This window comes from Oryzias melastigma, linkage group LG2 (genome assembly GCF_002922805.2).
Source record: "Oryzias melastigma strain HK-1 linkage group LG2, ASM292280v2, whole genome shotgun sequence".
NCBI lineage: Eukaryota > Metazoa > Chordata > Actinopteri > Beloniformes > Adrianichthyidae > Oryzias > Oryzias melastigma.
The window spans coordinates 21,844,246-21,859,360 of NC_050513.1; the positions used below are offsets into that span (position 1 = coordinate 21,844,246).

At 38.1% G+C, this 15,115-nt stretch overlaps 1 protein-coding gene across 1 annotated transcript in view; it reads left to right on the forward strand.

Moving 5' to 3' along the window:
* fstl5 (follistatin-like 5) overlaps positions 1–15,115 on the forward strand; it is a 219,971-nt gene that overhangs the window by 83,241 nt on the left and 121,615 nt on the right. The window contains exon 4 of the mRNA XM_024270241.2: positions 3,560–3,808. Within this exon, the coding sequence (XP_024126009.1) occupies positions 3,560–3,808 (249 nt within the window). The remainder of the gene's footprint in view (positions 1–3,559; positions 3,809–15,115) is intronic.

The window sequence follows — 15,115 nt, forward strand, 5'->3', positions numbered from 1 at the left end:
AGTTGTTTGTTTTTAAAGTAGACACTAAATTAACATGAGTTCAGAACAGAATTGGTTTGATGCACATTTACATTAATAGGTGTCAAGGAGTTAAGACCTGTGACACACACACAAATGTACATAAAAAATGTATATTGCTGATGATTTATCACCAGCATATTATTATCACATAGTTAAAAAAAAAAACAAGCATTTATTACAATTAGTATGGAGCTCAGAAATGAATCAATTGAACCAATGACCTTATTTGGATGGATGTTTTGACTGTAAGTAGCGTGGTGAATTGCTCTGATAGCCCTTTTTTGTTGCATATACAGAGGATAGAATATAGATTTACATGTTTCCCCAAACTTAATTTTAATATGGAGATGTCATAGTAATATAAAATATCTAATGTTTTTGTCTCCAGGATGAATTGGGCTTTGTTTATGATTGAAATGCTGATAGAAATTTTAGAATTGATGTGTTTGTTATGAGGTTTCCAATAGGTTTTATCACCAATATTACTTCTAGAAATGTAGATTCATGTTAATGTTAACACCATTAATCTGTACTTGACTGACTTATTTTATGTTTGGGCAATGTTCCAATCCCTTTATTTTTTCTTTGTTTATTTTGTACCATCACACTACTTATCTTACTAAATATCTAAAATAACCCAGGTTTAACGTTTTCTTTTTTTTTTGGACAGACTTTTTACATTTTATTTTGGGTCTTTAAATACAAAATACTCCTTAAGTTTTGGAAAAATGTGTTCTGATTTATTTCTGTTCTATGTAAAGAAATGTAAATGTTTATTCACATCAAATTTGCATTTGGATGTTAATATAAGGGTTTGAAGAATGTAGTCTGATCGGTTTCACACATTTTTACATATCAAAATCTGTCTGTTTTGGCAAAAAAAATGGACAACCCTGGCTTATTCATAGATTTATCAAACCTAGTTCAAATATACAGTCATAAATTCTTTGAAAAAAAAGAAAAGAAAAGGAAAAAGTGCATGCACTATGCACACACAACATGGATGGGTTTGTGTGTGTATACATACATCCCTGATGGTGGTTTGAGTTTTTTTGTCCCTATTGTTGGACTTCAGCTTTCAAACCCCCTCAATTATAAAAAAAATCACAAAAGAACAAAATTCACTGTGACCATAAGTTGTTTTTTCTAAATTTGCTACCCCCTTTTTCATGCACTGCTGTTGCTGGACTTTAAACTGTTCATTTCTTTTGTTTTACTGTAGGTTATCTGGTACACTGCTCAATTTTATTTTGACGGTTGTGACTTTTTTGTTGCATAATTTGAGGATATTATTAGCATTTCTACACCCTGGCACTCATCAATAAATTCCTATCTACTAAAAATGAAAATTTGAACATAAAAACATTTATTTTCACCTTTAATTGGCTGCATGTCATTCTGATCTTTCCTACAAGTCACCTTCATAGAAGCATTAACGCAATTTTTCTCAAGCATGTATACCACCCACAAAGTAAATGACAGCAGTGATACTATATATAGAACTGCGCAGGTGCAATGGTGTTTGAATAAAATTAGTCATTGTATGTTAAACCCAGAAAACAGGAGGACAAAGCCCTGATCAGCTGTGTTAGGTCTGTAGATAGGATGAGACTCCTGGTGGTGTAAATGGAGCAGATGATGACCGTGAAGCTATTTTTCATTAGTAGGCATTTACAGAAACCCCATACAATGAAAAATGAGTGTGATGACCAAATGTAAGGTAGTGAACCAGGTGTGCACTTCTTGTTCAACTGTGGTCTAAAAGGCACCAAAATAAAAGAAAAGACATGGAGGGGGTGTGTGGCTTCAGAACAGCTGCTAGACAGAAAGGCAGGTGAAATTCAGCGAACAGTGGCAGGGGGTGTCATTAATAAAGCTGTGTGGTATCATTAATCATTCTCACTCGGTACAGTTCTTTGCTAAGGTTCTGGACAGACATTTCTTTATCAGAGCATAAGCAGAGAGCGCCTTGTGGCAGTCAGCATATCTTTTTTTTTTATTTAAAGCTGCAGGCATCGATCACTACCCATGCACTGTGAATTTTTACAGATGAAGGGCAGAGTTTCTATGCATTACTTATTTTTTTAATATGTCCATCATATTTTTTTTGCTTTTTCTGGCTTTGCTGACTTGTCCCTTTTGTTGACTAGTTATGAACTAAACAATAAAATCAATTGGACAACTCCCCCATGCTTGTTTCTGGGGACAGTATTACGCAATCGAGAATATATATATATATACTGTCAAAACAACAGCACTTACTATTGCAAGGACAATGGGAGGACTGATGGTAAACAGTAGAAGACAAATGTTTCATTATACCCAACAGTGATGTTTGAATAATCTGAAAACATTTTACATAACACATGTTGAAACATCCAAGCGGGCAGCTCTGTCTGTCCATAGACACTGTCAGATAAAACCAGAGGTTTCCAAGGTGGGAACTGTCTTTTCCAGTAACAAACAGAAAGTTTGTCCTTCAGCACAAACGGTAATTGTGTTATATGTTGTTATTAACTAGTTCTAATAATGATATAAAACAGGTTGAACAGGTTTTATTACAAAAAAATAGGATTATGTTATGTTTGGCATTTACCCAAAATTAACTCATCAGACTAAGGCAGACAGATTTTTTTCTCAAAAATATTACTTTGCCAGTGTTTGAAGGACTGCACGGTCTGTGACCTTTCTGCAGATGGAGTGAGTGGTCAAAATAGGTAGATTTATTTCCCATGGAGTCATTGCCTTTCCCAGTGTTCAGTGTAACAGCAATTGCTCTGAGGGATTTTTTTTTCTGTGCTCAACACAACCCATCTTTTCTTTCAAAGGGCACTTATAATAGTTTTTGAGCCTTCGTTGATGTGTTTCTGGGTTTACTGTGTACACTCATTTGTGGACTGTCAAGACTACTTAATGTTCATGAGGGATTGATAAGACAAAACTAGGAAAAGTCCTTGGAAATATATTGGTAACTTTAACTTTGAGCGTGTTATACTGTAATCAGCCTCTTTGGGAATTACCTGTCAGTGTGGAATAGTGCTAAGCACTGACATCTAAAGTGTGACTCATTTACAGTATCAAACCCTATCAAGTGTAGAAGTCTTCCGATTATTCTGTCATTATTGAGAAGTTAGAGAGAGTGCAATGACTGGCGACATGTCCAGAGTGTACCCTGTCTATGCCCACAAGTGGCTGGGTTTGGCTCTGTCACCCCGTGAAAGGGACAAAACAGGTTTAGAAGATGGATGGATGGATGGATACCATTGGTTGAGGACCACTCTCCAAGTGACACTAGACCAAACTACAGCCCAATACATGCATAACATGGTACCATACTGAAGTAGGGTCTGTCCAGCTTTCAGACACTCTGAGTGATTGTGTATAAAGGACATCTCCCAGTTGTGGCTGATGATGTTGATTATTTAAACCAGGAAGAATAAGGTGTGAGAGAACCATGAGGCATGGCAATTTTAAGACTTTTGTGTAAATGCAATTGTTTTATTGTTCAACCTTTGAAGTGTTTTCATTTCTTCTCCAGGTTTCTTGGGACACGGTGGCCATCCAGGCCCATGTGAACATAAGTATTGTGGTTTGGGACGTCACTGTGTGGTCAACCATGAGACCAAACAAGGGGAGTGCAAGTGTCTGGATCACAGCAAACCACACTACAAACCTGTGTGTGGCTCAGATGGGAAACTGTACCAGAACCACTGTGAGCTCCATCGGGCTTCTTGTCTCAGAGGTCACAAGATTACCATCATGCACAGCGAGGAATGCTATTATAAAGGTAAGAGCTCATGTGCTCCTGGGCGTATTGGTGGTAAAGTTTGTTTTTATAGTTGCTTGAGATTCAAATGTGAGCAGTGAGGTGATCATCTGGGTCAGCAATCGTCATGGATTTTGGTTAAAATAAATCTTTTTTAAGGAAAACATTTAACACAAAACGTAACAGTAATACTTTCCTTCATACCTGTTCTATCTAACATTTTCCAAGTTAATTCATGGCTTATTGTAATTGTGTTTAATGATCCTTTATTCATTTTATTTTGGAAAACATATTAATAACATTTTGTATGGTGCTATGAAAAATCAGCTTGGGTTCATAATTCCCAAGACAAAATCTGTATGCTCTTTAAAGGGCTTTATTTTTATTTCAATTTAAATACGGTGACTACTTTAGTAGTGAGAAAAAAGAAGGTTTACATCCTCAAAACACTGCACATTTAGAATGTTTTTATTATCAAAGGATAGGTTATAATAGGACGACAGCATCCTCCTCAAATAATCGTCTTCTTAAAGCAAGAGAAGAAATGTAAATAATGCAGTGCATGTTATTGTAATTGTACTGTATTAATTACTGAGCTAAGATGTACACAGTTTTGAAAGGTTATGCTGCTCAAAGCATAAGTGACTCCATGGAATCATGTTTTCATTGTGCCATGCAGAAATAATAATGATGTTTATCCTTGTGGGAGTACCACTAAGGAAAAAAGGAAAAGCAACATCATAATCAGAGGGTACCTTTAGTGTTGTCAACAAAATAATTACCATGCAGTGAGTGTTACTTTGCATTTAGTGCTTTAATGGGATATGTTTTAGGGGAAAAAAAATAAATCATTTTTTGCTTGAGAACTCTTATCTAAAGGGTGAGAGAGTGACAACAGAAAACTTCCTGCTGCTTGGCCGGTGTGTATTAACCCTTTACTGGTCCGGCGTTGAAAGGAGCTGTTGCTTTTCTCCACTGCAAGAATCTAAATGGTTTTAGAGTTATTGTAGTTCAAAGAGAATGTCTGCTAAAATTCTGAAATTATGCCAAGAAAACAAACTGGGAAATCTGCAGTTATGCTTTGTTTATTTATTTTTACTTCCAGGGGCCCATTTCAAGAAGCAGGTTCAACAAATTTAGAGTTCAATCCTAAACTTAGAGTCCACTGACTCAAAATTCTCAAACTTAGAGTTTTAGGTTCCAGAACAGCTGAAAAGAGTTGATTCAATCAACTTGATGTTGTTGAACTAGAATCAGGTGTGAGCGTCACGACCATTAAAAGCCCTGATCAATGGAGCAAAGACAGAACGATTCACCATGGTAACGGGAACAAACACCTTTAGAGCTTCATACTTCTGGCGACAGAAAGTGATGAGTTCCTTCAATCATATGCCGACTACGGAAACATTTTCATCACGAAAAGCGACACAGCTGCAGTGGTAAAACAAGAATATAATAATAGTCACTAAAACCTTTTTTAGCATTAAAAAAAAAAAAAACAAAACTTCCCCGTACCTGGAACTTGAACCCTGCTTCCAGCAATAACAGTCAGTGCAGCGGACAGTCGTACCAACTCATTGCACATCTCCCACACTAAGGTAGATTATTCTACATGCATCTCCATGATGGAGGTGTAAAGATTTCCATTGTTTAGGGTTTAAGAAGAAGAAAAGAAAATTTGACAATTAATAATGAGTCACTGGAAAACTGTGTAAAATAAACTATATCAAATAAAACTCAAATAAAAATGAATTGGGGAAACTCGTGTCCTCAAAATCCTCTCCTGACATTAAAAAAACATTTCCTCTGGATTAATCCAGCCTCCTCGTCTACGGGATCCTCTATGTCATTTTGGTCTCTGTGTGGTGGAAACGTCTCTAATGTGAATGTTCTCTAAATGTTAATGAGGAAGTGCTATTTGAACATCCTTCACTTTAAGAAGGGGCGGAGACCGCAGAGAACTCTAAGTTTCCTGAAGGAAACCTGCTCCAGACCAGGTTACGTTCACAGACTCAGTTGCCATAGTGATTGATTCTGAGTTCAGATTAACCCGCTCCTTGAAACAGGTTTGGTTTCACCCACTTTCACGGGTTTAACTCAGAGTTCCAACAAAGCCTGCTTCTTGGAACGGGCCCCAGGACACTACACTGTAACTTTTAAACTCTAAGAAGTTTGAAGTATAAAGCATATGAACTTTTTCCAACTGCAGCCATGAGCTATATATGTTTTAAATAAACCTTACGCAAAACAAACTTTTGCTGAGCTTCAGGAAGAAAATGTGGTAGCTACAAGACCTGAAGGGGGAAGGGGGGCAGTCTGTATTAATAATAATGCTTCAGCGGTCGATTCAACTGGAAATGTATTTGTATTCCCTTAATTCAAGACAAGAGCACAAAGTGCATTTAAGAGTGACTGAAGCCAAAAACAAACAAACAAATAAACTGTTCCTTAATCAAAGAATCAATAGTAAAACAAGAAGATCTCTGTTTTTAATGATAAAAATGAAATACACACATCCAGTATGAAACAAGGCCTAAATAAAACAGACAAAACCAAAGAAATACAAACTGAGACACGGACAAGAATTACATTTAAACCCCTGTTTGTAGAATGCAAATCAAAACGATTATGACAGAAATCAAATACTTGTTTAGTCTAGTTTATTTTAGTTCCTACCTGCTGTCATAAGTTGTCCAGGTGACTCTTACTACTATATCAGGAAAAAAAAACTGCTACTGAGCTGAGCAGGCCCTTTATGGTAGAAATATTGCATGTTTGTTGTGTGATGTTTTATGGTTACAAATCATCCTTTATTCACCAACATTACATTGTTTTATTTTGTCCAATAGAAAGCATGAGATTACAGGGGGTTTGTAACCTGACTGTAGTCCATGGCCCAGTACAGTCAATGCGACATAAAGTATTAGGAAGCCAACCTGAAAGGAGTAAAGAGTTTGTTTGAGACGTGCAGCTCAGAGGCAGGAGCAGGTGCCATTGCTGTGCGTTCATATTTCCCTGGAGAAGGTTGACTGTTCTCAAGCATTGATTGCATAAACACAGCAATTATTCTTGGTCTCTGGAAACAAAGCTGCTCTCCCTTCTGTAACACAAGCCACAAATGAAGTAGGGACTCTAAACACTTTTGTTTATTCATTTTAAAGAGGATAGCTCCTAAATCCCACACAAAAATGTCCCCGTCTTTTCTACTCTAAAGTTACCAAACAAAGACAGCTCTTTTTGGTTGCTGAAACTACATTGCAAAAAATGTTGCAAGGGGCTCAGAGTTGATAATTAAAGCATCCGTATCATTTCAGCTACAGAAAAAAGTCATTTTAATCAATATTATACCTTGTAAGTGACTGTTGTAATCAGCTATTCTTATTCTCCCTGAGCTGACAGACACCCTCCCTCCTCTGCACCCTATTCCATTGGCAGTGGAGGATGGGTTATTTGACCACTGTCAGGCAATCAATATCAGATCAACTGGAGCAGAAAGGGGGAATAAAAGCCCTTATTTTTCCTCATTGTGTCTCCTTCTCAGTCCAGACAAGTTGTCTTTTGACTGTGACTGATTTGTGACTGAATTTTTCAGGGGATGAGCCCCTTTTGAGAGAGGACACTGCTGCTGGCAGAGCCATAAATAAAAGTAAAAAAAAAGCAAACAGCTGGAAGCCTTTTCTGCTCCTCTGCAGTAATAAAAAATCATCTTATAATTACAAGAAAAAATGTTCACAGCTGAGAGCTATTCTCAGTTTTATACAAAAATTACTGTCAGTCGTTGCAGTTATGAAATAGTATTCTTATCTCCTCTTTTTTTCCTTCCTTTCATTGAATCATCTTCCTCTATCTGTCTTCAGCATCCTCCACTCTAACACCAGCCACCTTCATGTCTTCATTCACTGCATCCATAAACCTCCTCTTTGGTCTTCCTCTAGACCTCTTTCCTGCAGCTCTAGACTCAGCATCCTTCTACCAATATATTCACTGTCTCTCCTCTGAACATGTCCAAACCATCTCAGTCTGGCCTCTCTGACTTTATCTCCAAAACCTCTAACATGTGCTGTCCCTCTGATGTATTCATTCCTGATCCTATCCATCCTGGTCACTCCCAAAGAGAACCTCAGCATCTTCATCTCTGCTACCTCCAGCTCTGCTTCCTGTCTTTTCTTCAGTCCCACTGTTTCTAGTCCAAACAACATGGCTGGTCTCACCACAGTCTTGTACACCTTTCCTTTCATTTGTGCTGAAACTCTTCTGTCACACATCACACCTGACACTTTTCTCCACCCATTCCAACCTGCTTGCACTCTCCTCTTCACTTCTTCTCAACACTATATTACTCTTAACAGGGTTCAGCAACATTTATGACACGAAGTGTCACTTCAAAAATTGTGGCATCACCAACTATAATGCAAAGTCTAACAAAAACAAATACAAGAAACATTTTCGTTTTATCTGAAATGTGGTTTAATTCACCAACAGCAGGTAAAATAGCTTTTTAAAAGATATTTTGGCTTTAACTCAAAAACTGCTTTTAAAACAATACTGCACAAAGAAAAGTTAGAATAGTATTACATCCATGTTTGTTTGAAACTAAAAGTACTGCATTTGTACCATTTCATGCGTACAGTTATAGGATTAGATACCTCAGAACAAAATACCATCAATATTTCCATGAACTTCATAACCATGAAAATGTTGTTCTTTTATCTTATTCCTCTTTTGTTACATTATGAGACAGGACCTGAGTAACTTAGTATAAGTAAACTCTGAGATGGTGCCTATTTTGTACATAAAATTAAATCTTCTTACTTTATTGTTGGTTTGCTAATTATTATCATATATTTTCCACAATAGACAGCGTCGCTATTCATTTTTTTCACCCCTAGTAAATGGAGTGTTAATCAGCTGTAATATTAATTTTAAGACTTGTTGACAATTTATGTTGAAATTTGGCAGAACAGAAACACATGAAGAGAAAGTATACTCACCCAGATTTGTGTGTGTTTAATTCTTGATTTGTAACTCATACAATGTGGTGTGTGCATAAGTACAAAAATTATGAAATTCAAAAAAAACAAATTACAAGTGCGCAACTTAAAATTACAACGGCTTGAAACTAAATGATGCACACAAAACCATGTGTGACACACGCTGAGCAACTCGGTAAACATTTCTGTTTTTACGATTACCTCTTAAAATACCCTGTAAAACAACATATACCGATTACTATGATTAGCCGTGGACACAACTAACACAAATAAAATGCGTGTGGGCAAGTAGCAATGTTCTGCACCTATTTTGTGTGTCTAACATGAATTTCTTTCTGTTTTTGTGCTTGGTCGCAGTTTGAATATGTGCAAATAACATCAGGCAAAATAGAAACCATTAGAATAACATCTGCTCACATCAAAGGAATTTGATGTAAAGATTTCAGATGTTATTGGTGGGTAACATGGAATGCCCTCAAAGGCATTTTAAATGTCTCTCTTGATTATCTGTTCATGCACTCATTATAATGACTCATTGGCACAGCATCATGAAAAAAAAAATCACTTTCATTGTTTTGTGAGCAAAGAACTCTGCGGTGATTCTTACGGTCTTGAGCAAAAGCCGTGTTTCCTTTCTTCATTTTTGTAATACACTACAGTCTCATTGTCAACAAGACCCTCTTCTACCAAGTCCTTTTTGAATTATTTCCACATCGAGTCAGTCATGTGATGGTAATGTGGGGTAAACTTGTTTTTTTTTTTTGTTTGTTTTGTTTTGTTTGTTTGTTTTTTGGGCTTTTATGTGATTGAGAGGATATGAAAGTGTTACTTTGTCCAAGTGGGAGGTCACAACATACAAGCAGAGGAACACAGTTGAAAAGTTCATTGGGTGCCATGTAATGAACCTTTTGGGAATGTTTTCAGTTCAAACAGCACCCTCCATTATCTGCTAAGGACAGTGTGCAGTAAACCCCCACTTCCTAGTTTGGGGTAGGAAACTGGTAATGAAACATAGAAGAACTGTTGCTTAAAGGTAAATAGGCCATCTGTAAACTATAGCTTTAGTTAACATTTAAAAATAAATGTAAACAATTATAAAAATAAAAGCAATTTTTTGACACTGTGGTCTTTGGGAACTGACAAATGAAACTAAAGAATTTTAAGTTGCTGTACACTCTTCTTTTTTTGCCCTGTGCATTTGTTAGAATTTCTGTAGTCACATCAGCACAAGTCTATATAATAAACTAGTCGTTAACTGTTTTTTCTGACCATTAGCTGTTTCTTTTTTAAATAAACCGACTAAGCCAGATAGATGACACACCAGCTTTTGTAACACTCTAGTGACTTCCACAATTTTGCCCTTACTGTCCCATCTGTCAGGTAAACAGAGGCTAATAAAATGATGATGAGTCGATAACTATTGTTGTGTCTCAATCATTAATCAGCCAGATGCACTCTTCTACTGTCAGCAATCAATTTAGTTTTAAAAACTGAGTATGTAAACCATCTAAGAGGCGTTTTGCAAACATAAAAGCTGTTATTTGTTTTTTTCTGTCTATTACATTTGAGGTCTTTTGGGGTTTTCATTAGGTAATGCGTGTTAAATGAACAAGTTGAGAGAAGTTTCTCCAAACAAATTTTGACAGACAGGGTCCACTACACAAGCTCAATGAGCCATGAACAAGAGTCTGTAAACAAAGAAGGTTATTCAACACTGTTTCTGTTCCCACTGGACAGGTCTCATCAGCCAGGCCTTCACCTTGCCTGTTGCTTCCGCTACAAGACAGGGTAGCTATTCATAAATACTCAAAGATGTTGTGACAGTGTTGAGTATTCCTGATAAAAAATAGCCTTCATACACATGAGGTCTAAAGGTATGCTCTAAGAAAGCAACACCAGTATAATGCAGGTGGGTTCTACAACCTGTTTGTTCTTACTCTCAAACACAACAATGCAATCCTTCTGTCAGGGTTCACAATTCACCAAAATCTCTGTGTTTCTCACAACCCTGACTCAATCTAATGGTTGTTTAAATTGTTTCATTCATTCATTCATCTTCTTAACTTCTTGTCCCTTTTGGGGTCATGGGGCTGCCGGAGACTAACCCAGCTACTGATGGGTGAAGGCCACTAAATTAAATTGTTTTTCAACACTTTTTGATGAAGCAAAAGTTTGTCGACCTTTTTTTTTCCAATTTGATATTTCAAAACCAACTAGTAGAAGAATTAGCTGATACTAAGTTCATTTATATACTTTCCACGTATTTTTAGGAGAAAAAAAAGAAATTAAGTAAAAAAAAAACATCTTTTAGATTCTGCAGGATGACTGTGGTGCAGAGGTAGAGCAATTGACTTCTGAACAGAGTTTTCTGGTTCAGTTCCCACCTTGCCCACCAATGTGTCAAAGTGTCCTTTTGGCAAGAAACTGATCACCATGTTCCTCCTAGTGATTTTAGTTTGGCACCAGTGTCGTTGCATGAATGAGGACCATGCCTGTAAAGCACTTTGAACTCGCAGTTATGTGCTGGATTGTTTCAGGCTTCTCTTTGCACAGCCTACACCTTGGGTCTTGTCCGGTGCGGTAGATCTGAACCCCTATCACTCTGTGCACAGCCTGGATTGCTTAAATGAAAGCCCATGACTCAATGCCACACACCTGGATCGCTGAATGCTTGGAGATGTAAAACTTCAACAGGACTCAAAGAGCCTTCATAGGAAACTCAATGAAGTTGTGGAAAACCACCCTTGAAACCAATGGCAAGCCACTTGCACAAGTGTCCATCAAATGTGGCATATACCAAGGTGATGCTCTGTCCCCTACTGTTCTGCATAGGACTGAACCCCCTCAGCCAAAAATCAATAAGACTGGCTATGGATACCAACTCAGAAATGGGGCCACATCAGTCACCTCCTCTACATGGATGACATCAAGCTATACGCTAAGAGTAAGGGCCACATTAACTCCCTGATCCACACCAACAGGATCTACAGTACTGCCATTGGGATGTCATTCGGGCTTGAGAGATGCAGTCGGATGGGGACAAAGAGAGGCAAGGTAGTCCACACAAAAGGGGTCTCACTCCAAGAAGGAACAATAGCAGACATTGAGGTCAGTTGCAAGTATTTTGGAATTCCACAGGCAAATGGCAACCTAGAACTGGCAAGAACAAGACCTGGATAATAAACAGTTACGCACTGCCAGTCATCGGATACCCTGCAGGAATAATAAGATGGCCAAAGGAAGAGATACAGACCAGGAATGTTAAGACATGAAAGCTCCTCACCATACATAGAGGGTTCCATCCCAAATCCAGCACCCTGAGACTGTATGCTAGCCGCAATGAAGGAGGCCGAGGACTAGTGAGCTTGAAAGCCACTATCCAGGATCAAACATCCAAGATGCATGAATATGTCAAGCTCAAAGCCCCAACTGACAGTGTGCTCAGTGAATGTCTCAGACAATGGAAAGCAGAGGATGTGATGCTGGAGGACAGAGCCTCATGGCAGGACAAGCCCCTGCATGGAATGTTCCATCAGACAATAACTGAAGTGGCTGATATCAAGAAGTCCTACGAATGGCTAGAGAGGGCTGGCCTGCAGGACTGCATTGAAGTACTCATACTGGTAGCACAAGAACAAGCCCTGTAGCATTAAGTCATAGGCTTTCTTGTAATCAATCCAGGCTGTGCACAGGTTGGTGAGTCATGACCTGCAGTCTTGCAGTTGACTGTTCTGTCAACCAGGAGCAGTTTTTTGGCTCCTCTGGAATCTCTACCAATGCCCGTACATTGCTTATGTATTCATCCACATTCATTTTGTTTGTAATGATGCTCGAAATGAGCTTCCATGTTGTCAAAAGACATGTTATTGGTCGGTAGTTGGATGGGACTGCACGCTTTGAGGGATCCTTCCCTATCAGGAGTGTTTACCCTTCCATTAGCCATTCAGGGTGAGTTCCATCTCTTAGCAACTGGTTCATTTGTGCAGCCAGATTTTTCATGAAGTGCAGTGAGTTTCTTATGCCGGTATTCATGTATTCATGTCTAGACCTGGTACTGTCCAGTTCTTCATACCTGGCCTTTATCGTAAACTGCCTTGGTGTCATTTTTTCACTCCAGCATGTTTTTTCAAGTGAACACTAGTATATTTATTTTACCGTCACTTCCTCCCCTAGGATGAAGAATGTTTTTTTTTTCTATTTCCCACATTGCCCAAAATCTGCAATCATGTCTTTTGTCTTGTTGACAGGTAAATGACCCATTTGCTCCCACACACAGTCTACATTGTTAAAATGGTCTCACCTGAATCTTTGCTGTTTATTCCCGCTTTTACCCAGTGCCTTAAATGCATAGATACACACAGTGGGGCAAAAAGAAATATTTGGTCAGCAACCAAATGTGCAAGTTCTCCCACTTGAAAAGATGACAGAGGCCTGTAATTTTCATCACAGATATTCCTCTTGAAAGACAAAATGGGGGGAAAAAATCCAGAAAATCACATTGTCTGATTTTTAAAAGCATGTATGTGTAAATCATGGTGGAAAACGGGAAAGCTGCCATTTCAAAGAGGTACTAGACAGTAAATTGATCTGAAAAACAGCTTTAAAACATATTTAAAATACATGGATGTTTATTTTTTTAATACATTATTATTTTTCAAAGAATATTTAATGGAAGTTCTATTTATTTTATTTACACATTCAAACTTTTGAAAAGTAAGACTGGGTTTTATCCTGGAGATCATATTAAGCATGCTATTTGTGAAAAAGCCTGCTTCCATAAAATAAGTGCTTTTTGAAATGTTGGGCTTCTGTTTTTAGCTTCTTCCATGAAATTCAACAACAAGCTCTTTGTATAACAGTCCCGTGGGCACAGGGAAGAAAAACATGCTCAAGAAGCATCTAGCTCAAGTCCTCTGGAGAGCGTCTCCTTTAGCGATGCGTCTGCATGTTTCCTACTGGAGAAACTCCTTTGAGCTCAGACAGTGCACAACAAGAGGGCCTTCAGAACCGTCCCCTGTGTTCTTCTCACTTTCTCTTAATGACTATGTGGCACCAATAATGCTGCGACCTCTGTTGGAAAGTTGGCACTGTCATTGACAGCAGTGCCAAAAAAGTGGGTCCTCATTAAAGCCCACACGGTGAATCATTAAGTTTGCAAGGACATTCAAGATACTGTCACCTGCACCATGCCAGTGTGTGTGAAGTTAGATTGTGTGCATCATGATGTGCTCTTTCTGGAATCAAAACAACATTTGAAATACTTTCCTTTAGTTTTTATCACTATTAAAAAAAAATAGCATCAATAAAACAAACACAATGCCAGGACTGTAACTTTTAATAAAGTTCACTGTTTAATGAACTAAACATCTAACTAATCTGAAGCGTGGCTTGTGAGCCAACTGAAGATAAAACACGTTATGAGGTTGAAACTGTTGTGCTGGTCATGAGTTTGCATTGATTGTAGTCTGTACTCTTTCCCAAGCTGCAGATTAAATCAATTCTGTTTATTATTAACCTGTAAAACCTGACTGATGTTTATCAATTGAATAATAGAAACTCATTACATATTTGTATTTTATCTCAGAAACATTTAAAGAAGCCCTACCATGAAAATTCTACTTTTTGAGGTTTTAAATGCATTTTACTGTTCATTCCTCACTTTAAAGAACCCAAAAGCAGCATTTTGATCCATTCATGCATTTAAGAGTAATCCTCTAAATACCTGCACTGTCCTCAGCAGCCCCTCCCATACCCACGAAAACGAGCGGGTGTAAACGTGCAAGATCAATGCCAACAGCTCCCTCCAGAAAGAGTCTGTGTTGCAAGCTCCGCCCCCCGGCATACACAATACTCTATTTATCCCCTTACCAGTAATAATCAGCAAAAAAAAACTTTCATTTTAGATGCAGAATACCGTATATCTTCCAGTTGTGTCCTGTCTTCAGTAAATTCCAACTCAAACAGGAGTTTGTTACTTTAGTAACACGGTCCGTTGTGTTTGTGTTGTGAAGGAGTTTAGAGATGGCCAGACCTACTAAAGGCAGATATATCATATGTGCATCCATCTTTGAAGACGTTAGGATTATTTTGGATTGAGAAACACAGAGACCATTGACTGTAAAATGCTGGACTTCTCGAGCCATGAGGTCCCCCATTGGAAATGCATTACCTCCACTCACGAAAGTAGGCCACCGCCTTCGTCACTTCCTGATATGGTTGCAAACAACTGCAACCCATCGCCAGCGATTGGGTTGAGTCGCTGTGAGTCATAGAATCTATAGGAAGTACTGTCACTACTCTGGAGTGAGTTTATCGTGAGTTCCCTTTTTGTTTTAGT